The 24480-nt window shown below is 41.1% G+C and overlaps 1 protein-coding gene and 1 non-coding gene across 2 annotated transcripts in view; both read left to right on the forward strand.

Annotated features, from left to right (window-relative positions):
- PLXND1 (plexin D1) overlaps positions 1 to 24480 on the forward strand; it is a 149305-nt gene that overhangs the window by 46519 nt on the left and 78306 nt on the right. Inside the window, exons 3-8 of the mRNA XM_053378082.1 lie at positions 2001 to 2132; positions 9021 to 9121; positions 11235 to 11364; positions 15111 to 15285; positions 17386 to 17494; positions 19287 to 19389. Coding sequence (XP_053234057.1) covers positions 2001 to 2132; positions 9021 to 9121; positions 11235 to 11364; positions 15111 to 15285; positions 17386 to 17494; positions 19287 to 19389 — 750 coding nt within the window. The remainder of the gene's footprint in view (positions 1 to 2000; positions 2133 to 9020; positions 9122 to 11234; positions 11365 to 15110; positions 15286 to 17385; positions 17495 to 19286; positions 19390 to 24480) is intronic.
- LOC128409683 (U6 spliceosomal RNA) lies at positions 7036 to 7140 on the forward strand. Its single transcript, XR_008329295.1, has one exon. It is a non-coding gene; the product is annotated as a U6 spliceosomal RNA (small nuclear RNA).

Here is a 24480-nt window from a genome sequence, read left to right on the forward strand (position 1 = left end):
GTTAAAAGCATCTTGACAAAGCACTGTGGGCATAAGTGTGCTGATGCAGCACACTTGATCAGACTACTGATGATAAAATTAAAGAATTCATACTTGTGCAATGTAAGATTGGCATGTTAATCCATGATTCTGTTAATTTAAACAGGAAACTCCCTCACTTGACAAGCGCACTGCACAGGCTTTCATTCTACAATAAAGAAGCAACTGGATGTTGGTTTTAAATTGCATAGTAATATACAATATCTACTAATTCTTAACTTTTAATCAGCATTTGAGGCTACAGTGCAATCAAGATGTCATTTAATATATTGTAGAAATAAATGCCCATACTTGAAGTGTTATGGCACAGCTTTTAGTTATTAACTTCCTCGTATGAAATGCTCCCTGTCTTGATTGGCGCTTGTAAAAAAGCACATAGAGAGATACATCCTCCATTTTGAATAAATATTCCCTGATTGGTCCCCGCTATTGCTAAGCTGGAGAAGAGACGTAAACCAATGCATGTGATATGCCCGTTTCATCTGTGTCAAAACAATACATCAGGGGCCAAGATTTAAGGCACTATAATTGTCTTCAAACCATGAACAGCCACCAGCTGCAATAACCACGGTGGGGATATGCCCACTTGCCAAAGCAAGGTTCAGTATTGGCCAATCAGGGTAGTCATTCAGTGGAGCTGCTACAATTGATGAGATGCCGGCCATTACGAAAAGGAAAAGCATTATTAGAAACCTGTTTTATATCAGCCTGGAGATAATAACACATAATGTAGAATATTAGATCAGAGGAGAGGGAGGACAGAAGGGAATCCAATTTCTTTGCTTTACAAATGTTCCTAGCAGGAAGGTGGGAAAGATCTCAGAGGTCCTCGTTTTGACATTGGCCCAGAGGCACAGGCTACACAGCAGAGTGGTAGGCAGCCGGCATCAGAGCCAGCTCCATAGGGCAGTCGGTGCAGATTCATTCCTTACAGAGCTTGTATTCACACAATAGTAACAGATCTGCTTCCATTATCATATCAGAAAAGGCAGCCTTATCTGCTGAACCTCCATTAGAGAAAGGCTCCTGGCTGCTCTTTGCTGGGATAATTTGCTCAGATAGCTATAATCTAATTCTGCTACACAGCTGCACCACCCGCTTTTTTTTTTTTTACCTTAGGGGCTCCTTGTTACTTGGCATTGCATACAGAATACTTGGTGTGAGTTATAATTCAGGTTTCCCATCCAAGGCAAGACAGTATAAAAGGGCATAAGCAATGTTCAGCCAGCTCCCCAAGCAGCAATTATGATTTCCTATCACATAGGGAATTAATCTGATCCAGTAAGTTATAAAGTGCACCGCAGAGGGGCATTTTACAAGGGCCATTATCAATGGCATATTCAAGAGATTAATTAATGGATAAGCAGTATGTGTAAAGCCCCAGTGTTTCTAGGGTTGGCGTTGCAGCGGCAGGGTTTCCGTGTCTGGTTTGCAGCGAATCTGCATATGACTTTTGCTTCACTGCACCCTGTAAGAGAGTGGGTGCAGCAAACTACAATCCCGGGCTTTAGCAATACATCAGAACTGGGGATTGTGGTTTGTTTCACTCCAAATAAATCATGACATTAAGCTAAGGTGGCTTTGGGTGTAATTCTAAGCAAGGGGTGGGAAATCCTTTTGGCCCAGTGGGCCAGATACTTATCAGTCCCCAACCCACAGCCAACTTTGGCAGGTGAGGAGGACAGTCCATCTTTCAAATACCTGATGTCATTGTTGGTGTGGTTTGGGGAAAACAGCCAATAGAATTGCAGTCTGAGTCCCCCTCCCCCCTTTTTTTTTACTTTTGGGATATTCTTCATTTTAAAAACTGGTTTATTGAATCACCAAACACACAGTAATACTATGTTAATTCATGCTAACTGTTCAATTAATAACTTTCAAGTTTCTATAAACAATGATTCCCTTTCTTCATCCGAAAAACCCAAAGTGGTGGTCTTATGAAATATTTATTTCCCTGGCAGATTAATCTGAACAGTTCTATGGAGGAGATAAGCAGGGAGTCAATTACTGTGGCTTATGGTGAACCTGTCCATCCCATCATGCAGTTTGATCCTTCTGACTCCAGCTACCTGTATCTAATGACTTCCCACCAGGTAAGACTCCTTTACAGACATACCTTCTCAGTGCCATTAGGTGAGTACGGAGGAATAAACAGTATTCTGGAGATGAGGTGATTTTTTAAAAAAGTTGTAGAAGTTTGATTCCAATCAATGAACAAGTTATGTTCACGCCCCTTTTATATGACTAATACTTTTGGGGGTTTTGTGGGTGTACAGGTCTATGCCAAGAGACTTTTTTTTTTAATAACAACAAATAATCCTGGAAATAAATATTTTCAGAATATTTGTCTGCTTTAATAATTTGGTATTAAATACCTTGTTGTTAAAAAGATAAATCTCTTGGTATAAACCTGTACACCCATGAAAAACTAAAAGTATAAATTATATAAAAGGGGCTTGAACATAACTTGTTCATTGATTAGAATCAAATGCTTTGGGGCAGTGGTTTTCAACCAGTGTGCAGTGGCAGCCTGGGGTGCCTTGAATGATGGTCAGGGGTGCTGCAGGCAACACTGGCCTCTGTCCTTCTTTCCTTACCTCCCTCCTCCGATGCCTTTTCGTATCTCTGCCTCCCAAAGGCTTGCACAGCTGTTGGTTGCAGCAACCCTGGCTACAAGCTCAGCAGGCGAATGGTGCCTCTGGGGCTGGTCAGAGGGTGCTGGTTGCCAGGAGTTGAGGTGGCCTTGGAATAAGCAAGCAAATGGGCAAGGGAGCCCAGCCAGCCAGTCTGCCAGCCCTTGCTGTTGGGAATTGACAGACAGTCCCAGGCCCCTGTGGGGCAGTGTGAGGAGGCACCTCTCTTTGGGGTGAGGGGGAGGGAAGCTCAGAGACCAGGGTGGCTGCCCAGAGGACTCTCAAGGAGAGGAGGCTGAGGAAACACCCCACAAGGGAGGGTGTTGAAAAAAGGGTGAGAAGCTGTTAGCTCTGCAGGCAAGAGGTGACACAACTGGGGTCCTGAGCCCCACAGGGGTGCCACAGAAAGAACGTAGTTGATCAAGGGAGCCGTGGACTCAAACAGGTTGAAAACCTCTGCTTTGGGGCATCACAAAAATGCACAACAAAATGTTAACAAGACTTCAAATTTTGTTATCAATATTGATCTCATGGAACGTTAATATTATGTAGGATAATTTCGCTCTGTCTCTTTAAAGGACTTTAAAGTTTTATCTGTGTTGTTCATTCTGCATTTAGATTTTCCTGAAAGCTGAATGATAGTGATTCATTCCTTCCTTCCTTCCTTCCTTCCTTCCTTCCTTCCTTCCTTCCTTCCTTTCCTATCTATACTGAAAGCAAAATAAGAATTATTTAGGTATCACTGAATTTCTACCACAATTTTGCCTAGAGTTTAAAGTTGTCACTACTGGGGATTTTCTCAGTACACAGTTGTACCTAATTTATTGGATACCACAGTGCATGAGCGAGAACTATTCAGCATATAAAGTGTTCTTTTCTTGTATAATTATTGCCTTCCTGTTGCCTTTAAACTGCCTAGTTGAAGAGAAACTCAAGTTTGGTATGTGCTCCAGTCATCAATGGTGCAAGCTACATTCATTCTTAATCTACTGAAACAGATGTGCAACCAATAATTTTGTACTTGGTATTTAAACTCTCCAGCTGCAATTCCCTACAGAATATCCATATATCACTGTACAGACTCTCACAAGATTCCTTTTGTGATAGTATATCATGCCATTACTGTATTCCATTAGCATTAACAAATCAAAATGGTTTGCCTAGGATAGGCTTTATTATTCCGTCTGCAAGGCATCAGGTGATATAATTTGTCTCTTCTCTGGCTAACTTGGTTCTGTTTCCTTTTCTCCAGAGGTATTTAGCTTTGGGGAAATTTGTTTAGGCAAGGTAAGAGGGTGTTCCGTACAATATGTCAAAAGTTTCACTTAATCTACACAAGCCAGAGCTATGGTTTGAAATTACATAATGTACCAGCCTTGCTGAAGTTATGCAGGTTTGGGTTGGGTCAAGTAGCGCTGAATAGGAGAAGAAAAAGAAGAGTTTGGATTTGATATCCCACTTTATCACAACCCGAAGGAGTCTCAAAGCGGCTAACATTCTCCTTTCCCTTCCTCCCCCACAACAAACACTCTGTGAGGTGAGTGGGGCTGAGAAACTTCAAAGAAGTGTGACTGGCCCAAGGTCACCCAGCAGCTGCATGTTGGGGAGCGGAGACGCGAACCCGGTTCCCCAGATTACGAGACTACCGCTCTTAACCACTACACCACACTTAACCACTACACCACACCACACATAGGTAGCCCTATGCATGCCACCATCATGTTCTATTGAAGAAAGGTGGAACATAAATATAACTAATAAAAAATGAAGAGGAAAACTCAACTTGTTCTTTATGAATGTTAGTCCTTGAAAACATCCCTTTCTCTTGTCATTTGCTAGCATAGCATATGCTATCCGTTGGTTAGAGAAATCCCACAGCCTGCAGAATTCTCTGTTTGAGAGGTTTCACTGTGCTAACATCACTTATCACTATCTCATATCAGCTGCTGCTATCAGTGTGCGATTATACCATCCTGAAGCATTATCACCACCATACAGTGGCAGCAATATCCAAATTGTGTGTGGGTCCCCCCCCCCATATTGTCCTAGCATACCATAGGTTCTGGTTGAGTTATGTGTTAAATTTCACAAGAAAGCAAATGGAATTATGGCTGTTGTCGAGAACCATGATTTTGGATGTGATCTGAGGAGAAGCCAGAACAATGTAAAAACAATTCTTGTGGGAGTGTAAGAGGTTTATTTATGTTCCTTTTGAGTAGGTTTAAACCAAGCATTTGAAGGACGATGTGATCTCTATGTCAGATCACTCTGGGTATTCTAGCTATTACCGTTAGAATGTTGCACACAGAACCTGCACCAGATAGTGGGCAGAGGTATTCTTTGTAATTGCAAAATGGCATTGAAATTGTTGTTGTTGTTGTTTATTAAATTTCTCTAGCACCCTTTAGCATGGAGGGCTAAGATGCTGGAACTATTTTTCACTGTCTTCTCTTCATCTGGTATTTTATAATGGTTTTGAATATCTTGTCACTCAAGAGGCCACTAGTGAAATTATATCGCAGTGTTGCTTCATCCAAATAGCTTTCAGCCAAATTATATATTTATTTAAACTCTTATATGCTGCTTTATCTTATGCAGACCTTAAAGCAGTTTTCATAAAAGTGTACATAAACAACAAGAAGATCAATAAAATATCATAAAATACATAGTAATTCATAACAATCTCATTCCACTGAACAATAGCATGAGAAAGAACAAAAAATAATTGGGGGGGGGGGAATAGATTTAACCTCCAAAGTATTAAAAACAGATGAGTTTTCACCAACAGGTGAAAACCCATTAATGTTGTGGTCATTTGTGCTTCCAAGGGGAGGGAGTTTCGTAATTCCATCCCGCCCCCCCCCCGCCCCCCGAGAGGGCCCACTTCCAAGTCATCACATAACAAGCAACCCTCTGGACCTCTGGTAAGGCTCCCACTGCCTATCTTTGGGCTCAGGATGGGGACAGGCATTCTGTTAAGTACCTAGGTACCAATTTGTGTATATTTAAAGTTGGCATTTTGAAATGGACTTTGTCACATAGAGGCAACCAGTGCACATCCCACAAAAATATGATGATGGAAGTGATTATAAGGATGTTCTCTAACCTACTCTTCCATCCCAGACTGAGGAATATAGGTATTACATGATTCTTCACCGAAGTCCAGCTGTGCAACCAATCTGGCTAGATCCTGAACCAGATCATGCTGATTTGTGCCTGGTACAAGTTGGCTTGAAGCAACTATACATTGCTACAGAGTCGGCCAGGTGGAGCCATATTGATTTGTAGCAATTTGTGCTGATCCAGAGTTTAAAACATGCTCCAAAAAAAGGTAGATAGACTGTCTCTGAAGTATTGCATTTTCTAATTACAAGATTAGGATTTCTCAGTCCAGATTAGGTCGGATCAGGTCTGGATAGATTTCTGCCAAACCAGGGAGGGATCAGGGTAACTACATCAGATATCCCCATCAGATATCCAGATGTTTGGGGACTACAACTCCCATCATCCCTAGCTAACAGGACCAATGGAGAGGGGTGATGGGAATTGTAGTCCCAAAACATCTAGAGGGCCGAGTTTGGGGGTGCCTGCTTTACACAGACTTACATGGAATGCTGGTCAGTATTATTGGCAGCAGCATTCTGCACTATCCAATGTTTTTGTTTTTCACCTTTCAACAAAAACTTCCAGAGCAGTTTACATAAAGAAATACAGAAACAATCAAATTAGAAATAAAACAGCCTAGGAGTCATAACAACAGAAGAACTAAAAGGCATTGAATTGATCCTGCAACTTTCTTAAGGATGCCGTTTTCAGTAATAAGAAATCTAGACTTTTTTCTTGTCAGGCATATCTTGACACTCTTCTCTTGTTCAGATCTTAATGTTCTGCATATAGAAGACAAATACCGTCTTTTAAGTAAAAACGTATAGATTTATTGCCTTACTCATCCAAAATTCCTCAATTGGGAAATAGCACTGGAATAGAATATTTAAAACAACAGAAGAACACACTGAACTGTCACTGCCGTTTCCATCTTAGATGCTTCTACAGAAACTTAGCCCACAGAAATGATCTTGCAAGACTTCTCAGAATTCTTCTGCTCCGTTTTTTTAATGAGTTTCCAGGAATGGGGATTTCTTAGATTAAATACAGAGCTGCTCCAGGGTGTGTGGGGAAGTGGGGAGGCTAAATTTGGCCAACTTAGCTTAGCTGGAGGCCATCCTTTTAATGCAGTACCTGTAGCAACAGCAGTAGCCCCCAGTGGCGCTCAGGCACCAGACAACAGCTGGCTGGCATCTTCATGCTCACCCAGAAGCCCCTTTGCAGGGAGTCACTGAGCCTATAAAACTTACAAAAATTGGTTAGCTGAAGCAGCACATAAGCTAAAGTTGGCATGATATGGAGAAGAATTGCATGGCCTTTGTGCAAGAAGGACACATAAATTTGTGAAACATTCCATATTTTTCAAGCTATGAGTGAGTCAGAGTGCTCTCTACTGAGCACACAGTGAATGGGTAAGAGTTGCACTTATGAAGCTGTTGTCTACTATAGATGTAAGGAGGTTAGAGAGGGAGATTGCAGGCTAAGGATTAGGAGGAAGACGGAAAAGAAAGTTAAAATGTTTTAGTCAATATTAGTGATATAAGGGACGCGGGTGGCGCTGTGGGTTAAACCACAAAGCCTAGGACTTGCCGATCAGAAGGTCAGCGGTTCAAATCCCCGTGACGGGGTGAGCTCCCGTTGCTCAGTCCCTGTTCCTGCCAACCTAGCAGTTCAAAAGCATGTCAAAGTGCAAGTAGATAAATAGGTACTGCTCCGATGGGAAGGTAAACGGAATTTGCGTGCGCTGCTCTGGTTCGCCAGAAACGGCTTCGTCATGCTGGCCACATGACCCGGAAGCTGTACGCCGGCTCCCTCAGCCAAGAAAGCGAGATGAGCACTGCAACCCCAGAGTCGGCCACGACTGGACCTAATGGTCAGGGGTCCCTTTACCTTTACCTTAGTGATGTTCTATATTTCTTAAAACAAAGTTAAAATATTATGAGACATGAATAACGGGTGGACGTTTCACTTGATGAGAGTAAGCACTTCCATTACTTGATCTTAAAGTAAAGATTTCGGTTATAAATCCACCTGTGTGTGGGATTGCTTTATGTGATGCATAAAGTTTAAATCTCAGAAATTTCAAAGGGGTGAGGTGGCGGCAGCAGGTGGAGGGGAGATTGTAGTGAAACACAAAAGAGGAAACTGGATGCTTACTCCTTCCTGGGTGGGTGCCTGTTGCGGCTCTCGCACTCGGCCGCCATCCCTGGGCAATGAGAACAGAGCGCACATGGCTGGGCGGCCATTAGGGAAATTCCTCCTGCCGCCTGGACATCCGGCTGAAGTTCCTGCCTGCTGCACCATCTCAAATGGGCCAATCAGTGGCCTCCCTTGTGGGTGTGCCTCACAGGCTGATAGCGCATTGGCTGCACGCCTGCCCTCGGTGAGGCATAAAAGCCGACAGCACAAAACACAAAAAAGAAGAATGCACTTGTCTGCTGAATCACCCTATACTCGCTACAGATGGCCCTGGTAATAACCAATCACTCATTTATTTATGCAACCTTGTATAAATCTGGTTGTAGGTGTAAGAGAGCATTCCCAACTCGGAATAGCACACAGGAGAGAAGGCTTTCTCCTAGGAGATCAGATTTGAACCAAAGTGAGGAATTTATAGCTCATTAGCTTGTTCTGGACTGGGACGCGGGTGGCGCTGTGGGTTAAACCACAGAGCCTGCGACTTGCCGATCAGAAGGTCGGCGGTTCGAATCCCCGCAACAGGGTGAGCTCCCGTTGCTCTGTCCCAACTCCTGCCAACCTAGCAGTTTGAAAGAACATCAAAGTGCAAGTGCATAAATAGGTACCGCTCCAGCGGGAAGGTAAATGGCGTTTCCGTGCGCTGCTCTGGTTCGCCAGAAGTGGCTTAGTCATGCTGGCCACATGACCCGGAAGCTGTACTCCGGCTCTCTCGGCCACTAAAGTGAGATGAGCGCCGCAACCCCAGAGTCGGTCACGACGACCTAATGGTCAGGGGTCCTTTTACCTTTAAATTTCGCTTGTTCTGGGGCCTGTCTTTAAAAACTGCTAGGGTTACTAACACTTTCTTCTTAAAGGTCTCTTGCAGCAGAGTGTTCTATCGCGATCTATGCTAATAGTTAAAGACCTCTGTGGTGACAATAACCAATGACATAAAACAATAATGTTAATAAACTGTGGTTTCCTTCTTTCCTATTAAACTAATGCCTCTCTGAAAGCTTTTTTAAATAAAAAATATTATTCTCTTGGACTTCTGTTATTATGCAGATAGCCCGTGTGAAAGTAGCTGCCTGTGATCAATATACCACATGTACAGAGTGCTTGGCTGCAGCCGATGCTTACTGTGGATGGTGCACCTTGGAGACCAGGTGGGTATTTTTGTACACTACATGCCTCTTAGTAATAGGCTGCTCTGTGCAGAAAATAATTGTCTGTTGTTGAGGGAAATCACTAGTCTTTTTTATTTCATTACTCTGCTTCTGCTCTTTTGACAAGATTAGGGTTGTTTGATAGCAGTCTTCAAAAGTCATTTCTAATTTTAATAGCTCATTTTGAAGAAATCATTGCCATGGCTGAAACCTAAGCATTCAAAAGCCATTTAAAATATATTTTGTAAACAAGGTACACTTTTCACAAGTGTAATTTCATAATTCATAATTCAAACACATAATTGTTTATGGAAAAAATAATAATACTTTACAAAATAAACATTATGAGATGCTGAGTTTGACAAGAATAAAAAGCATCTCTAATTAAAATCAGTATAGAAGTGCTTTGTCATCTGTATTTCTATTATCGTACCGTAAAATAGAAGATCTATGAAGAGACCTTTCAAGGTCCTTTTCAAGTGGCTTCCATTAAGCAGGGGACCAAAATCCTAGGAACATTTCTTTGATAACACATATACCTGAAAATTAAGATTATTTTAAAACATGTTGCTAGGTAATATTTTGAAGGGACAATATAGGACTAAATGGCTGAGTGTTCTTTCTTTTTTCCTTTGTCAAATACAATGTCCACTGTAACCATGGGATTCAAGAGTGAAGCTAACAGGATTACACCACCCCTTGGGAAAATGATAAGAGTATTTTACAACTGGTCTTATTCTGAGCACAGTACCTACAATCAGGTCATGTGCAATTTGTAGTCTTGAGAATAATAATTTTTTTTTTAAAGTAAGTTTGTAAGCTATAGGTCTTGAAAACATGAAATCAGCATCCCCCACCCCGAGAACTGAACTAATGGTCCCAAGTTAATGGTTTAGCAGAGGGAGCAAGGTCAGCCATAGGCTATATATTAAGGGCAATCACCATGTCCCAGAACAACATATCCTCATAAAACCCTGCAATTCTCTAAGCTGTAAAATAGCCTGATGAACAAGAATAAGCTAGATAGCTCTGTCCTACTTGCCAAACATTAGATCAAAGTTTTTTCCTAAGGCTGTGCAGAAGGACATGGGAGGGAAGACATGGCCTGCCTTGCCCATCAGAGCATGTGTGGAAAGAATTTGCCTCCAGCACTGAAAGGAAGATCTCTAGAAGATTCTGTAGGTGGAGAACCTAATCATGCAACTTCACGGACGACCACTTGAAGAATGTCAATTGGAGATTAGCAACCGCTCTTTATTTTTACTGCCACATACTTATGTGCAGTTTTCAATGGTTCAAAAACTGGCCAAACTCACCCAACTTCACATAGGTTGCTAGTTTGCCACGTCATAGGAACTTAAGAAGTTGCTGTCTACTGAGTGAGACGATTGGCCCATCTGGTTCAGTATTGTCATCACTGATTGGCACCAGCTCTCCAGGGTTTCAGGCAAGAGTCTCTCCCCACTTGGGGATTGAACTTCGGACCTTCTGCATGCCAAGCCTAGATGCTGTACCACTGAGCTATGGGCACTTCCCCTTCAGGAGTAATGCTACAACTAATAAGAATCCTGCTGCTCTCTCAAGCCTTTCCTAACTCAATCATAGGACCAAAAGACTAAACAGAAGTATTTATAGGAAACAAGCCAGAACATAGTAAAGATAACCAAGGCAGAACAATCAATTTAGTTTGCTGGAACAATATATTTATTTTAAGGGAAAATCTGATAAAACAGAAATAGAACATGCAGGGGAGGGGGAGAAAGTAACTTTCATGGCTAGCTGATACACTGTCTCCTCTGAGTCTGCTAAGCCAACATAGTTCAAAAGCTTAATTTCTGGTTTCCATGGGTTTGTGAGTCGATTTTTCAGCATCAGATACAGAAAAAGAGTATGTGGGAAAACACAAGGAAAGCATAATGTGTAAAGTATCTCTCAATTTTGTCTCTTGTGCACTTGGGTGTTGAAGCTAAAATGTTTATATCATGGAGATCATGTTGATTATATAAAATGGATGCTAGCACCGTGAAAAATATGAGGAGGGTTGCAGTTCTCCCAGCAACATTATTAATAATTTTGAGGGTCTGGGGTCATGACTGTTTTTTAATTGTTTTAGGTGTTCCCTGCAACATGAGTGCGCTAATTCTTCTGAACCCAATTTCTGGATAAGTGCCAGCGAAGGAGTGCAGCAGTGTCCGTCAATGACCATACTGCCCTCAGAAATAAACATTGAGAAAGAGAACAAAGTATGTCAAATGAGAATTACACTATTTGTTGATATTGTGTCATAAGCAGCGGGATTTATTCTAAACCATTCTAAGTGGAACCTGCAAAAAAAATAAATGGTTTGGTGTGATGCTCAGGGTTCCAAACAGCCATGGCAGCCTCCAGGAAACACCACTCCTTTCCCTCTCTGCCCCAATTTTCTATCCCCACTTCAACCGTCAGCATCCCGCTGCCACAGAGCATGCTCAGTCACCATTGGGCTGTTTTGGAGGGTCTGCCCCATTAGGCTCCCCTCCCAAGACTTTTGTACTTTGCAAACTTTTGGTTTTCCTGAGTCTGCAGATACAACCCTCTTGTGGGTGGGTTGTGCTGTTTTGGTTGCATAATGACCCAAGCCACCTCTCAGCTTCAGAAATTATGAGGGAAAGTAGGACCTGCAGCAAAACACTGCAGCGCATAGAGTGCTTTGGTTTCGCTGTTCCAGCCAGCCATGCCCTCTTTCAGAATACTTCCAATTCATCGCAGTTTCCTTTTCTTCTCCACAACAGCATTCCGTGGCGACTGAGTATGCTCCACCCTCATGAAACTGTTTCACCCCTTTTTTCCTCCCTCAGGTATTTTCCATAAATACTTTTATCTACACCTGTAAACCATGGGGTTTCCACAAGCCTGCAGGAACCATAATCACACCAGCAACTGAGTTTGCTATTATTAGAAGAACAGAACTTTGCAATCTGACTTTTATGTATGCTGGTAGGCATACATCACTTGGCTTTGTTGTTATCAGACTTCAGGTGCAGCCAGGGGCATCTTCAACTGTGTGCATTTTAAATAGATGTCACCAGTGGTGCTCTCCAGCAAAATTACGGCAGCTTGTTCTTTCATTCTGTACCCCTCCCCATTTTTGTCATTTTCCGCCCCCACCACCATCAGTCTGTCAGTGTTCCATGCACGTTGAGCATACTGAGTCCTCCGTTTCTTTCCTCCTATGTTTTTTCTTCATTTTGGGAATTTTGGGGGGGGGTGAGAGGCACCCATCCTCTCACAGTATCCAACCTACATGAAATTATTTGTTTTATCCATGAGTTTCCATGGTTTCTCTTTGCTACTGTATTGGCCCGAACATAAGCCTTTTTTTCCAAATTCTGACCATGAAAAGTTAAAGTGCATCTTAAATTCGTGACCTTACAAAAATTGGCTTTAACAATATCGCTGCTGAAACACACATACGGTAAAACGGAATGGGTGTGAATGCCTGTGGAATTTTAAGGGAGCGGCTTATATTCGGGTACTGTATTTTTTCTTTTTCCCCCTTGAATTTTAAAGGTGCAGCTTATATTCAGGTTCAGCTTATATTTGGGCTAATACGGTACATCCTTGGGAACATTTTAAAAAAAGGCTTCTCAGTATGAACCAGGTAGTGACCTTTCTAGACAATGTGATGATTCTATCCTTTATGGGTTGTATCTGACTAAGTGAAACTCAGAGCACACCCCCATGGAAATCAATTGACCTAAGCTGGTCTACTCTGAGTTAGAACTAATCAGATTCTGAGTAGGGATTGACAGGATCAGACACTGTTCCATCTGCCCCCTCCACCCTCACACATCTCACCCCCATTGTTATGGGTTTTTCTTCTCAGTCTCTCAGTGCTTCAAGCCACTGAGTTCTCATGGGGCTGTTTGGGGAGTTTTCATTTTTTTCTTTTCAAAGAGTTTTTGAGCAACAGCAAACCTTGGGGTTACCGCAGGTGTGCCATTGCATCACCCTTTTGCACAGACAGTACAATTTTGGCTACAGAATGGTGCACATTTGAAGACTTGAATCACTGTTAGAAGGAATGTTTACCATGTTACCACCTCTGAAAGTTGAGACAGCACTGGTAATTTTGGATTTTTTGACTCTGTGAAGCAGCAATTTCATTCAAAATATTGCACCTATGGAATCAAGTAGTCTTTGGGCCATATCTGTCCACGCAGAGGAAGTCGCATCGTGTTGTCAGTGTCGTCCCTGTGCAAGGAGGAACTGGCTTAACATACCACTCAGGCCAAGTCTAAAGAGAGTACTGCCTGAACACAAAAGGCTGAACCAGTTGAACTGATGAAAATTTGAAGTTTAAATATTCAGCATACCTATTTGCACACAAACATCAGTTTGACATTTCAGAGTTAAAATGGTTTTTCACTTTTTTGAAGCCTTTCGTCAAATCATTTCCCAAGATTTCTTTTCTGCTGAAGAAACTATGCCTAAATGATGATTGGTTCTATGTGGTAATATAATTATTCATAACATAATATAATTGTGATAATGGGCCACTTTTAGCTAATCTGCAAATAACTCTGGATGTGCATTCTGCTGAACTCAGTGGGGATTTCTCCTGAGTAGTTACGTGCAGGATTGTACTGTTAATGACACAAGGCCAGTACTGTGGTACATTTCACTGGACGAAGAGTGTAGATGCCTTTAGCACTGAATGCTAAGCAGACTTGAACTTATTTATGTTTAAGAACAGCATCATCTGCACTTCCCTAGAGTTTGAGGGGAGTATGGTTTGAATGACAAATCCAAAGACCTTTGCTGGTTGCCAGTAAACTGCAGAAGATCTTTGTTCAACTTCTGTCATTCCTCTCTGGAGATCAGGATTAGCTTACTATAAGAGCCAGTAACTAATTAAACCATTTCCCCTAGAAACCCCTAACCCTTTACACAACTGCATTAATAATGTTAAAATAAACCAACAAACATTCACTTAAAGTTTATTTTTTAGGACTAGTAAGCTACTTCTTCCTGGCTCTTCAGTAAAAAACACACAATGGAAATTATGTTAATTAATACATTTAGCTTAATCTTTCAGCTTCGAATTTGTGAACTAGCTTTTCGTAGATTTCTGTTAGTGAAACAGAAACCTCTTCAGTTCTGTTGCACCGATCAGGTGGGGCAAATTACATTATGCCGCCAGATTGAACAGTAGAACAGTAGATTGAACTAGTAGAACAGATTTATTGATCACACTCCTTTTCAGTTGCACTTGGGTAGCCACCACTGGAATGTTTCTGCTGTGTGCACTGACAGCATGGGCAAAGGGGTGGATTTGGTACACGTGATTCCATTTCACTTGATAAGCAAAGCTGTTACACAACTGTTACAACTGGCTGGGGAGAGTCCACACAATATTTTTGCTGCTTATTGAGGCTATAGGTTGTATCCAGCATTGGTCTTACACATAGTAGATTAATTGAAATGAATGAACCTGATTAATAGATATGTTACTTCCAATGGGTCTACTCTCAATAAATGTAGTAGAATGCAACTATGTATGTTGTGTGTGTGTGTGTGTGTGTGTATAATTTGTATATTAATATTGTTGCAAAACACTTCAGGGCTTTTTTAAAGGAAAAATGCTTATGCTAATTAATTGGAAAATAAATTTAAATAAATATACTTTTTTGTCCCTAAGCAAAATGTTTCTACTAACTTCATTTTTCAAAATGTCCGAATAGAAATTGCAATAAAAACCTAAGAGAAAACAATGTTACTAGCCAAGAGTAAGTCTCCTTCATTGACTGCTTATTACCTTTCTGAAAGATGTACTAGTTTAGCCATGCTTTCCATACATTATTTTCCAGCTGACAAATATTATGCAAAATGAAAAATCAATTGTAGCCATTTGTTTCCTAAACCAGATAGTCAATGCAATTCAAAATTCTGTGTTCCCCTCCTTTTTTTTTTTTTGTAGCAATAACTCAATATTTTTTGTCTGTATTAGGGCATGATAATCCAAATAAATGGGAATATTCCAAGTTTGAATGGAATGGAGATGTCTTGCAATTATGGAAATAATATATCCACTGTAGCTAAAGTTGCTGCCCACTCTTGGAGCCAGTTTGTTTATTGCAATTTTCTTCCTAGAGAAAAATATCCAGCCTTCCCATACAATCAAGGTATGTAACAAAGAATAGAGACAACATGCTTTAAAAAAAAATGAGAGCAGTAATGACTTTGACTTAGAAACTCCACTATTTCCGTAGTCATTCATATTTATTTGATATGGAAAACTGGGTTACTGCATGAAATGTGTGTGTGTGTTCATTTATGTGTGAGCATTATCAAGGAAATATTGAAGTCCTCATGTGTACTACCTTGGTAGGTTTTGGCCACAATCCTATGAACTCTGTAACAACAACAACAGCAACATGTTGCCAGAGGAAAACACAATATCTGCTACCTTGCTATATCATGCAGGTTCAGACAATTCCTTTTTGAAGATCCAGTATGACTTGGGATACATGGTGGCTGTCACAGAGTCCTCAGGTTGAATATCACTATAGATGCATGGTAGAGAAGGATGTGCATATTTGTTCCTAAATCATTCAAATAGTATAAGTGCATATAAGAACCAGTTCATGGTGATAAGCCCACCACAAGCATGGTGTTAAGTCTTAGGCGTGTTCATATATGTCTTGAATATATTGGAATTTGCAGCTCACCATCTCCTGTCAAATATAAATCAACCCAGGAAGTACTGAGCTGTGATTTCGGCACATGCTAGAGCATCTGCAACACCAGCCTTGATGGGAGAAAAAAGTCTCAATTAATGGTGACTTCATTTGTCATCGCCATATCCAAATGGTGGTATGGATTCCCTCTGGCCTTAGCAACCACCTCTTTCCTCCATCTGGTATTGATTGCTGGACCTTGACAATTCATGAATGCCACACTTGTGCATTATGCTGCAATTTTCCATATGCCAGACACCTGTAAAGTTCTGCGGGGAACTGCCAGCCTTTCCCCCTCAGCGCAGCAGCGCCTGTGTCTTCAACAGCTGTGTGATTAGCAGAAATTCTGCAGGAGAAGCATTTCCGGACATGCAAAGCCATTGGGAAAAGCTTTACCTGCTGATTAACTGCTTGCCATGTGGCTTTCTGCTCATTAGCCAGCAGTTGCCAAGCACGGTTTGTCAGTCTAAATGTGGCCTAGTTCTAATCACTTGTAATACTTTGCAACTCTGTGCTTAACAGAAATAGTATTTTGTATCTTGTGGGTGTTTTTGGTACTCTGATTTTGAATAAGTAATTGTGTAGAATTTTGTATCCTAACTTCTTGAGTACAGCACATGAACTTTGCCACAATGAACCAAGTCAGATGATTACCTTATTCTGTAAAATAAATCTCTGCGACCTTCAGATTGGAGGATTCCCTGGGCATCCTGTTAGGGTAGACATGTGTGGAAGATAAAATGCTTCAGAACTTATGAAATGTTTTCTTACTAATGCATTATTTTCTCACAGGTGTATTAATGTTTGGTACCAAATTTTCCTTCATCCAGGAAAAGTTGCCCATGGGGCCCCTCCAGACTGGTGTTTTATTGCAAGTCTATTCTGTAACATGGTCTTGACACAATAATAGTAGTGGTGGATTTATCCTGCTTTATTAGTTGTTCTGCAGTGCTTCCCCAATTATGGTCTGGAGGAACTATAGTGCAACAAGCACGGGACAAAAAACCCACCCCAGAATATTTGGGGTATGAGAGGTTAAGGGATTTTATCAGCAGGTTACTGAAAATGCATTGACTAGAAAGGAAGCAGTATGAGTTTCTCAGAACCTTTGCAGGCATAAATAGTATTGAAAGTGAGATCACATATGACCTACCTGATAGCATCATGAGCACAAATCATCATGAATGTGCAATAAAAGGGGGTTACATGCCAAAAGCAGAACCCTGCAGCTTTCTTTGTCCTATATGTTACATGCCACCCCAGTTTCCTCCAGGAAACACAAATTCCACTGCTAACATCAGTGTTACACACTACCCCCTTGTTGTGTGACTACCTAGTTTGGAGAAATAGAGTTGAAAGCTGTAATTTTAAGTGAAGAGAAACTTTTGAGTTTGGGGGGAGGGCAAACTGAGGACTTGCATTCCCCTGGGAAAAGAAACAGTTTTGAGACAACCCGCCCAGGCATTTATCTTGTCTTGAAAGCTTAGAAAAATATAAAAGCAACTCTCTTGTGATCTGGTATATTTTGGCTTGTTTTCCCCCCAGATCATGTGATTGTTCAAACTGCTGTACAGGTCAACGGCAAAAATATTGTGTGGGCCAATTTCACCATCTATGATTGCAAGAGAACTGGAAACATTTATCCAAAGACAGCGTAAGTGATCTCATGGTCCGTAAATTACAGTGGAGGGGAGATGGCAGCTTGCTGACAAACAGTAGGTTGCTTGGCTATGACTTGCATCAGAATCTGACATTGGGAAACCCTTTTCGCGTTTTGTTTTGTTTTTGGTAGGGGAGAGATTGTGAATTAGGTAGTCCTAAAAAAAAAGTACATTCATCACCCAGGAGCAATTATTGTAGAGGGTTAACTAAGCAGGAACCACTTAGTTGTCAACCAGATATTTTAGACCCTGGGCAGGATTTGGCAGGGAAGTCTGTGCAGCTTGCCAAGATTCACAGAGAAAGGGTCTTAGAGCATTTCAGACCATCTGGACAATTTTGACGGCTTTTGGCATTTTTTCCTTTCAAGTTTCTTAAACGTGCTTAATATTTTATTTCATTTTATCCGAAAGCTTTAGCGTTAACCCTCAGAACTCTGCTTGATTTTCAGGAGATAAATTCTACGTATTAATAGACTGATCAGTCTATTGTAAAACAAAATACAATTTCCCAGGATTCAGTAAACATAGTGAGCATGAAGGTTATGCAGTTCATGGAGCTGTGGAAGCAACTAGGTGTTAGCTTGTCAGGCCTGTTTTTTTTCCATGCGCCACTGCCACTATCCCTAGGAAGTTCTCTTCCATGTGCTTGCAGATCATGCTCTTTAACCAATCAACCTTTGGAAACAACTTTTAGGGATAGTTAAAGCAGTATGTGAAATGGCATTACTTCAGTCCAATTTCAAGAGCTGATCAACTGTTCTGTTGAATGGATTATCAGCCCCAGAGTTGGACGCAGTTGGTTCCCCAAGTATAACCATCCCTTTTGTTTTGTTTATAGGAAGGGGGATATATTCTGCAGGAAGCATCAAAGGAAAGAGTAATTAAGGGATGTGAAGAGGCAGTTGTGGATGTGCAAAGTTAAAAGGATATGGGTTTTGAAGGCAGTATAGAGTTAATGACTTAGAGGAACAGATTCACTCTCCTTCTAGAATAATCTTATTGCTTGGGTCAGCATTGAAAGCATGTCAGTAACATGCTTTCAGCATACCCATGCTAAGAAATGTTTTGTTGATGCAAGAATGTTATTCATGCTCACATATGGTCTTGTTGGCTCGATTTGAGAAATGCTGATTAAGACCTACATTATGATTGGATGTTAGTGTATACTTTGCAGCCAATCAAACTGATCTTTTCGAAACTAAAGGTTTAGATTCTTACCTACCACTCTGCAAAATATCCCACAAAGCTTAAAAGTCACTATCACTAGCTTATATCATGCATGAACGACACAGCACAGGATAAAATTTTACAACTCATGTTGGCAGGTCAGACAGCATTGTCGCAATGTTAACACTGGACTAAAGATTTCTTTATCTAACAGTAAAATAGTCCTGAGAGGGAGCAACGATGGTGGTGTTGAGTCTTTACTAAGAGCAAGTTTGGGTTGCTGCTTTTTAATGGCAAAGTTGCCTCTATGCAATGGTGGAAGTTGTATTTATTGAAGAAAGCTATTTCTGAAAAACAATAAGGGAAGTAGCTCAAAACCAGATGTTATATTAGCTCTCTGGTCCGTGGATTAAGTGGAATGGCAGAAGGGCAGTTTCTGGGCCTTCTCACCAGGAAAAAAATGGAGTGTTAGACTTTTAAAAACCTTCAGTGGAAGGACTTGCCACAAGGCCATAATGAAGAGTCTGCAGATTTGCAACAGAAATTTAGCTCCAGACAGGAGTCTATAAACCGCCCTGGTGTGGATTAGTAAGTGTACATACTTTTTATGCATTTCAGATGTATCACCTGCCTCTCGGCTAAATGGAAGTGTTACTGGTGCACTAGAAAATACACCTGTGTCTCCAATTCAACTGAATGTGAGGACTCAATACAGATGAATGTAAGCACATAACACTGATAGTTCATCATACTTCTTTGTTTTAATGACACTAGGGTTCTTTTTCTCCTTGTTTGGTAGAAATTTGAGGACCTTGTTTTTATAAATCTTACAGAAATGTCAATAGTTGAGTATGGTATGTATAGAAGTTGTGCATAAACATTGTGTATCGTGGTGGTGGTGATGTTTTGAAGGACAAGGTCAGGCTTCCTCAAACTCGGCTCTCCAGATGTTCTGAGACTACAATTCCCATCACCTCTGACCACTAGTCCTGCTAGCTAGGGATCATGGGAGTTGTAGGCCAAAAACATCTGGAGGCCCGAGTTTGAGGAAGCCTGGTGTCTTTCGACACTGATTTCCAGTTACCCCCCAAATAATAATAGGTTGCAGAGCCTGCTCACTATTTGGTATTCAAACCTCTAGTACTCAACATTTCTACATGTGTGTGCAGAAAAATAAATGGACAGAGGGTTGGACTACATAGATCTTCTGCAGCCCATTTATTTAGCTGTTGAGTGTCCCAGGTAGTAGTTCTGTGAGCCTGATCCAGTGAGCCACATGGAAGGCCAGATGACTTTCAAAAGTCATTCCTAATCAACATGGGTTTGTGTTCATGCTTTCCCCATCTTTCACTGACCTTGTTCTTTGACAAATGTAAGGTTCCTCATTCCTCTGCGTCTCACATTCCATGTGTGTGAAATGAGCACTGCAATTCCTGTTGTTAAAACTTGTGCTGTGGTGTTCATTGATAAAAAACCCACCTCTTTCCTACTTGGATGCATGGAGAGTAGAGCATTTCTGTTTAAGAAGTTTATCCAGGTGCAGGATATCTGGAAGGATGGACAGCTTTTAATGATGATGATGATGATAATGATAATAATAATAATAATAATAATAATAATAATAATAATAATAATACAGACAGTTATATGTGTTTAACAAAGTATTCACATTTCCTGGCTGTTCAATCAGGCTTTATCCACTGGATCTTTATTACCATTTAAAACTGGAACAGTATCATTATTTCCACATGGGTCGCAATGCCTGGATTTTAGCAATAAAATAAATCTAGTAATACCTTGCAGGGGTTTTTTTTAACCTTTTACTAGTCTATTGTGGGATATTAATAAAACAAGCTAACATTAGTAAAATCACCAGTTTGAACAGGAAATCACTGTTATCCAAATCCATCTCGTCATTATAGTGAAATTTGGCATAATGTTCCTGAGGTTAATTTAAACAAATTGGCCTTTAGCAGTCAGTTTATTGATCATTTACATTTTAAATACCATTCTACTTCTTTGTAGCTTTGAAAATTTTCTAGCGTGTTGAGTCTCTCCTTGATTGTTTTATTCAGAAAGGGCCTTGGCCTTCCTGTCATACTTTCTATTTTCACTTTCCAGTTTTTACTCTGCCTCAATTATATTTAAGTGCAAAATATTCAGAAAGAATACATTAGACAAATCAGATCTTATCCGTGTGGTTTATTAGATACAGGGATTTTCATGCATGGCTTCGTTAAAAAATTGGCCTTGGTTTTGCTTGTTCAGTTATGTTTTCCTCAGTAAATGTCATTTTCACCACAGCAACATAACATTGAACTGATGGTTGTTAAAATCTACACATTTGCAAAATTATGCCTGTAGGCCTTTTCTGAAGCAGAATGAATAGTAAAAGTAGGCACATGAGTAGTTTGGTCTATAGGTAGTATCTAAGGCAGGCATAGGCAATCTCCAGAGGTTTTGGGACTACAATTCCCATCATCCTTGACCACTGGTCCTGCTAGCTAGGAATCATGGGAGTTGTAGTCCAAAAACATCTGGAGGGCCGAGTTTGCCTATGCCTGATCTAAGGTGACAACCAACTGTTACTAGTTTGATCATAACTTTAAACGATTTAGAAGCTGTCCTTACAATCCACCTCTTCCAACATGATATCCTGAGGTTTCAAATTCGGGCTTCCTCAGAGGCTGCTAGATTGGTCTCAGCACCTCCATCGCCACTGCTGACCCTAGAACCCACTGGATTCTGGTTCCTTCTGTTAATGTCCAGCTGCCAAGTCTGCTCTGTGGAACAACATTTGTAGCCAAGCCCTTTGCTTCATACCGACTACCACAGATTTCCATTACATGAAAAAGAAATCCCCATAGGGTAGAAAGGACTGTGTGAATTTGTCTGCTTTTCTTTGGAACAGAAGAAAAGGAAATATAGCATGGAGGGAGTAACTGCCTGTACGCTTGCATTGCTATCTGTATGGTTCCTTGGGAATCTGAATACACAGAGGAAGAAAACTCAGCTTTTCAGTTCCACAAACTGTCTTTTCCATGAAAGCATCCCTCACAAGGCATATGTTAGGCATGCCGTAGAATTCCACGCTAAGTCCTTTTGGGAAAGCATGGCCCTTTGACCACCACTTCACCTTTTCAAGACCCTAAGATCCTTGCACTGTCAGCAAAATGAGCCTCCTAAACTGTTGAGGATTAAACTAAGCAGATGAATCTAGGGCACCCAGAAGGGATCATCTTCAAAAAGGCTTGGCAAGGCTAATCTAGAAACCCCTGCGCTTACTTTTTATATACCTTTTAAATCTCCTTCTGGAATAGGTAGAAATTTTTGCTGCCATGAGATGGACTAAGAGAAATGGGTGAGAGCCCCAAAGATTTGCATTAATCTGAAATTCACAGAATGGTTTTAGTTAGCAGATGTTACATCCTGAGGGGTGGGTGTGGGTGGGGATGGAGGAAAGAAAGCAAGATTTCAAATGAAGTTTCAAGGGCATGAACTGAATTTTAATAGACAAGTGTGCCAGCAAACCCTTACCATCTGAAAGCATAATTGCCTCAGTTCCACAAACATAAAAAAAAACCATTCTGCATTCAAATAAACACACGTATTTGTATTCACAGACACCTGTGTGCCATCTTCTGTGTTATTTTTGGTGCCTCTCTGATATTAAGACATGAGGCCTAGTAATAGATATAAGAAACCATACGACTGCTTCACTGCTAAGACACCCAAATCCCAGGCTGCTTTCACCAAATTCATGTCTCAGCAGCCCTGAAGCAGACACCCTGCGTAACTGTTCTCACATTATAAACTGACACTTATCAACTTCTGTTTTGGTAAAATGCAATGTGGGAACTCCTCTGATTTGTTTGAATAACAGATATGAATGCACAGATACAGTTAGATATTGTGCATTGTTTAAATTATGCAATACTTTTTGCTAAACTATAGGCCCAGAGAGCTATGCTGGAAATCCGAAGCATGTACTGTATTTGGCAAATGGAGTTTCTTCCCTGTCTCTGAGATGCTAACTTGTTTGAATGCATCACTGGTCCGTCCGTCCCCCCCCCCCCCGTTTCAATGTGCCCAGTGCAAAATGGAGAAAAAAGATTTCCCCCTTATCCAGCTGAAAGAATTAGTGCCATTTTAGAGAGCTACTTCATAGCAAAAGATGAAAAGCGCTGTTTCTATGCTTAGCAATAACAGACTAAAGGATTAAACACCAAATATGAAAAGGCCCTTTCTGTCTCAGGTACACTCAGGCAAGCTGTCCCTGCTGTGCAACTGAATGTACCAGGTTCATCCATCTAGAATGTGTTTGCTGGGGTGATTAAACATCAGGATGCGTGGGCTGCAGTATTCATTTGGTTTCCTTGGACTGGAAACTAAAGACAGGAGCACTGAAAATAAGGGACTAGTTGATAACCAGGATTTAGTAGTTTAACCCTTAATAAGCATTTGCAGTGCAGGCAAGTCATGAGCTGAAAGGGAGGGATCTGTTTCACTGAAACTTTTGCCCTCTGCTGAAATGGGGGAGAGGGTCTTGTTTTGGTAACCTTTCAGGGTCTGTCCAACAAGAGGGTGGTGGAGCAGGGATGGCGGAAATTACAATTAGCAAAGTGGACAGACTGGGGACAAACATGGATACAGGCTCTTCTCCCCGAGGCAGCCGCAAATGGAAGTAGTCGCTTGCACAAGGCAGGAGAAGGCACTGCGAGGTAGTGAGTTAATCTGTTCGCTATTGTTTGTTTTTCTAGCAATCTGAGCTAGCTTCTTTGCTGTGCAGGGACACACAAAGCTATGTTCATTTCCCTGCTGAGTTTGCTTGCCCTCTTTTTCTTTCTTTTTCTTGCTCACATTAAGGAGACTCAGGGACCAGAATCAATCCACTCCCTCTTTGTTGATTTACTTCTCTGCTTGCATATCGCTCTTATTTAATCTTTGTGCTGAGGCAGCCCAGGGAAGGTGCATGGTTAAGATCAGTGTCCCGATAAACCATGAAACATGCTTTTCCCCATCAAACAAGCACTTTAAGATAATTGAGAAGCCTTGAAGATGGGCTTAGCAGGAACCAGGGGAGAGCCAGTCTTAAGTGCAAGGAGTTCCCAGTGCAGTGTTCTACTGTTTATCTTTTTAAGTGTTACAAGGCCCAGGTCTTAAGTTGTCTCACTCAGGTGTAAATTAGAAGTCAGTCAATGACAAGAGAATCAACCTTTGTGCACTGTGGGACATGATGTTTTCTCAGTTAGCTCATGTAATCTATTTATGCATATTTGGTAGACTAGTGAGATAAGAATTTAGCCTGACTTTTCAGGGTGTGTGTGTGTAAACCTTTTAGATGAACCAAATCATGAAAGTTGGGCTCGTTGTAATCAGATCCTTTGTCCATCCATCAGTTTTATGTGATGCATTTTGAGAAGATGGAGAGAGGGTTCTTTTATATTTTCCAACTTTGTACGTATGGCTTCATGCATGTTTGAGCCTTTGTTCAAACTGTGATAAAAGTCGTCCAATAGAGCTGGGTGCTGTGGAATAATAGATAACATACAATGGTACCTCGGTTGTTGAATGTAATCCGTTCCGGAATACCATTTGACTTCCGAAACGTTCGACAACCAAGGCACAAACGTTCAGATTCCGAGACACTCGAAAACTGAGGTACCACTGTATTTGCTTCATATTCAGCCCTTGCTTAATCAAACAACGCACATGTCACCACACCAATGGTTGTCCTCTTTCTCTTGTGCTCCACGATAGCCTGTCTTCAATGTAAACACTCAACATACACACAGTCGTTATACAGATGGTT

Source organism: Podarcis raffonei, chromosome 2, assembly GCF_027172205.1.
Source record: "Podarcis raffonei isolate rPodRaf1 chromosome 2, rPodRaf1.pri, whole genome shotgun sequence".
NCBI lineage: Eukaryota > Metazoa > Chordata > Lepidosauria > Squamata > Lacertidae > Podarcis > Podarcis raffonei.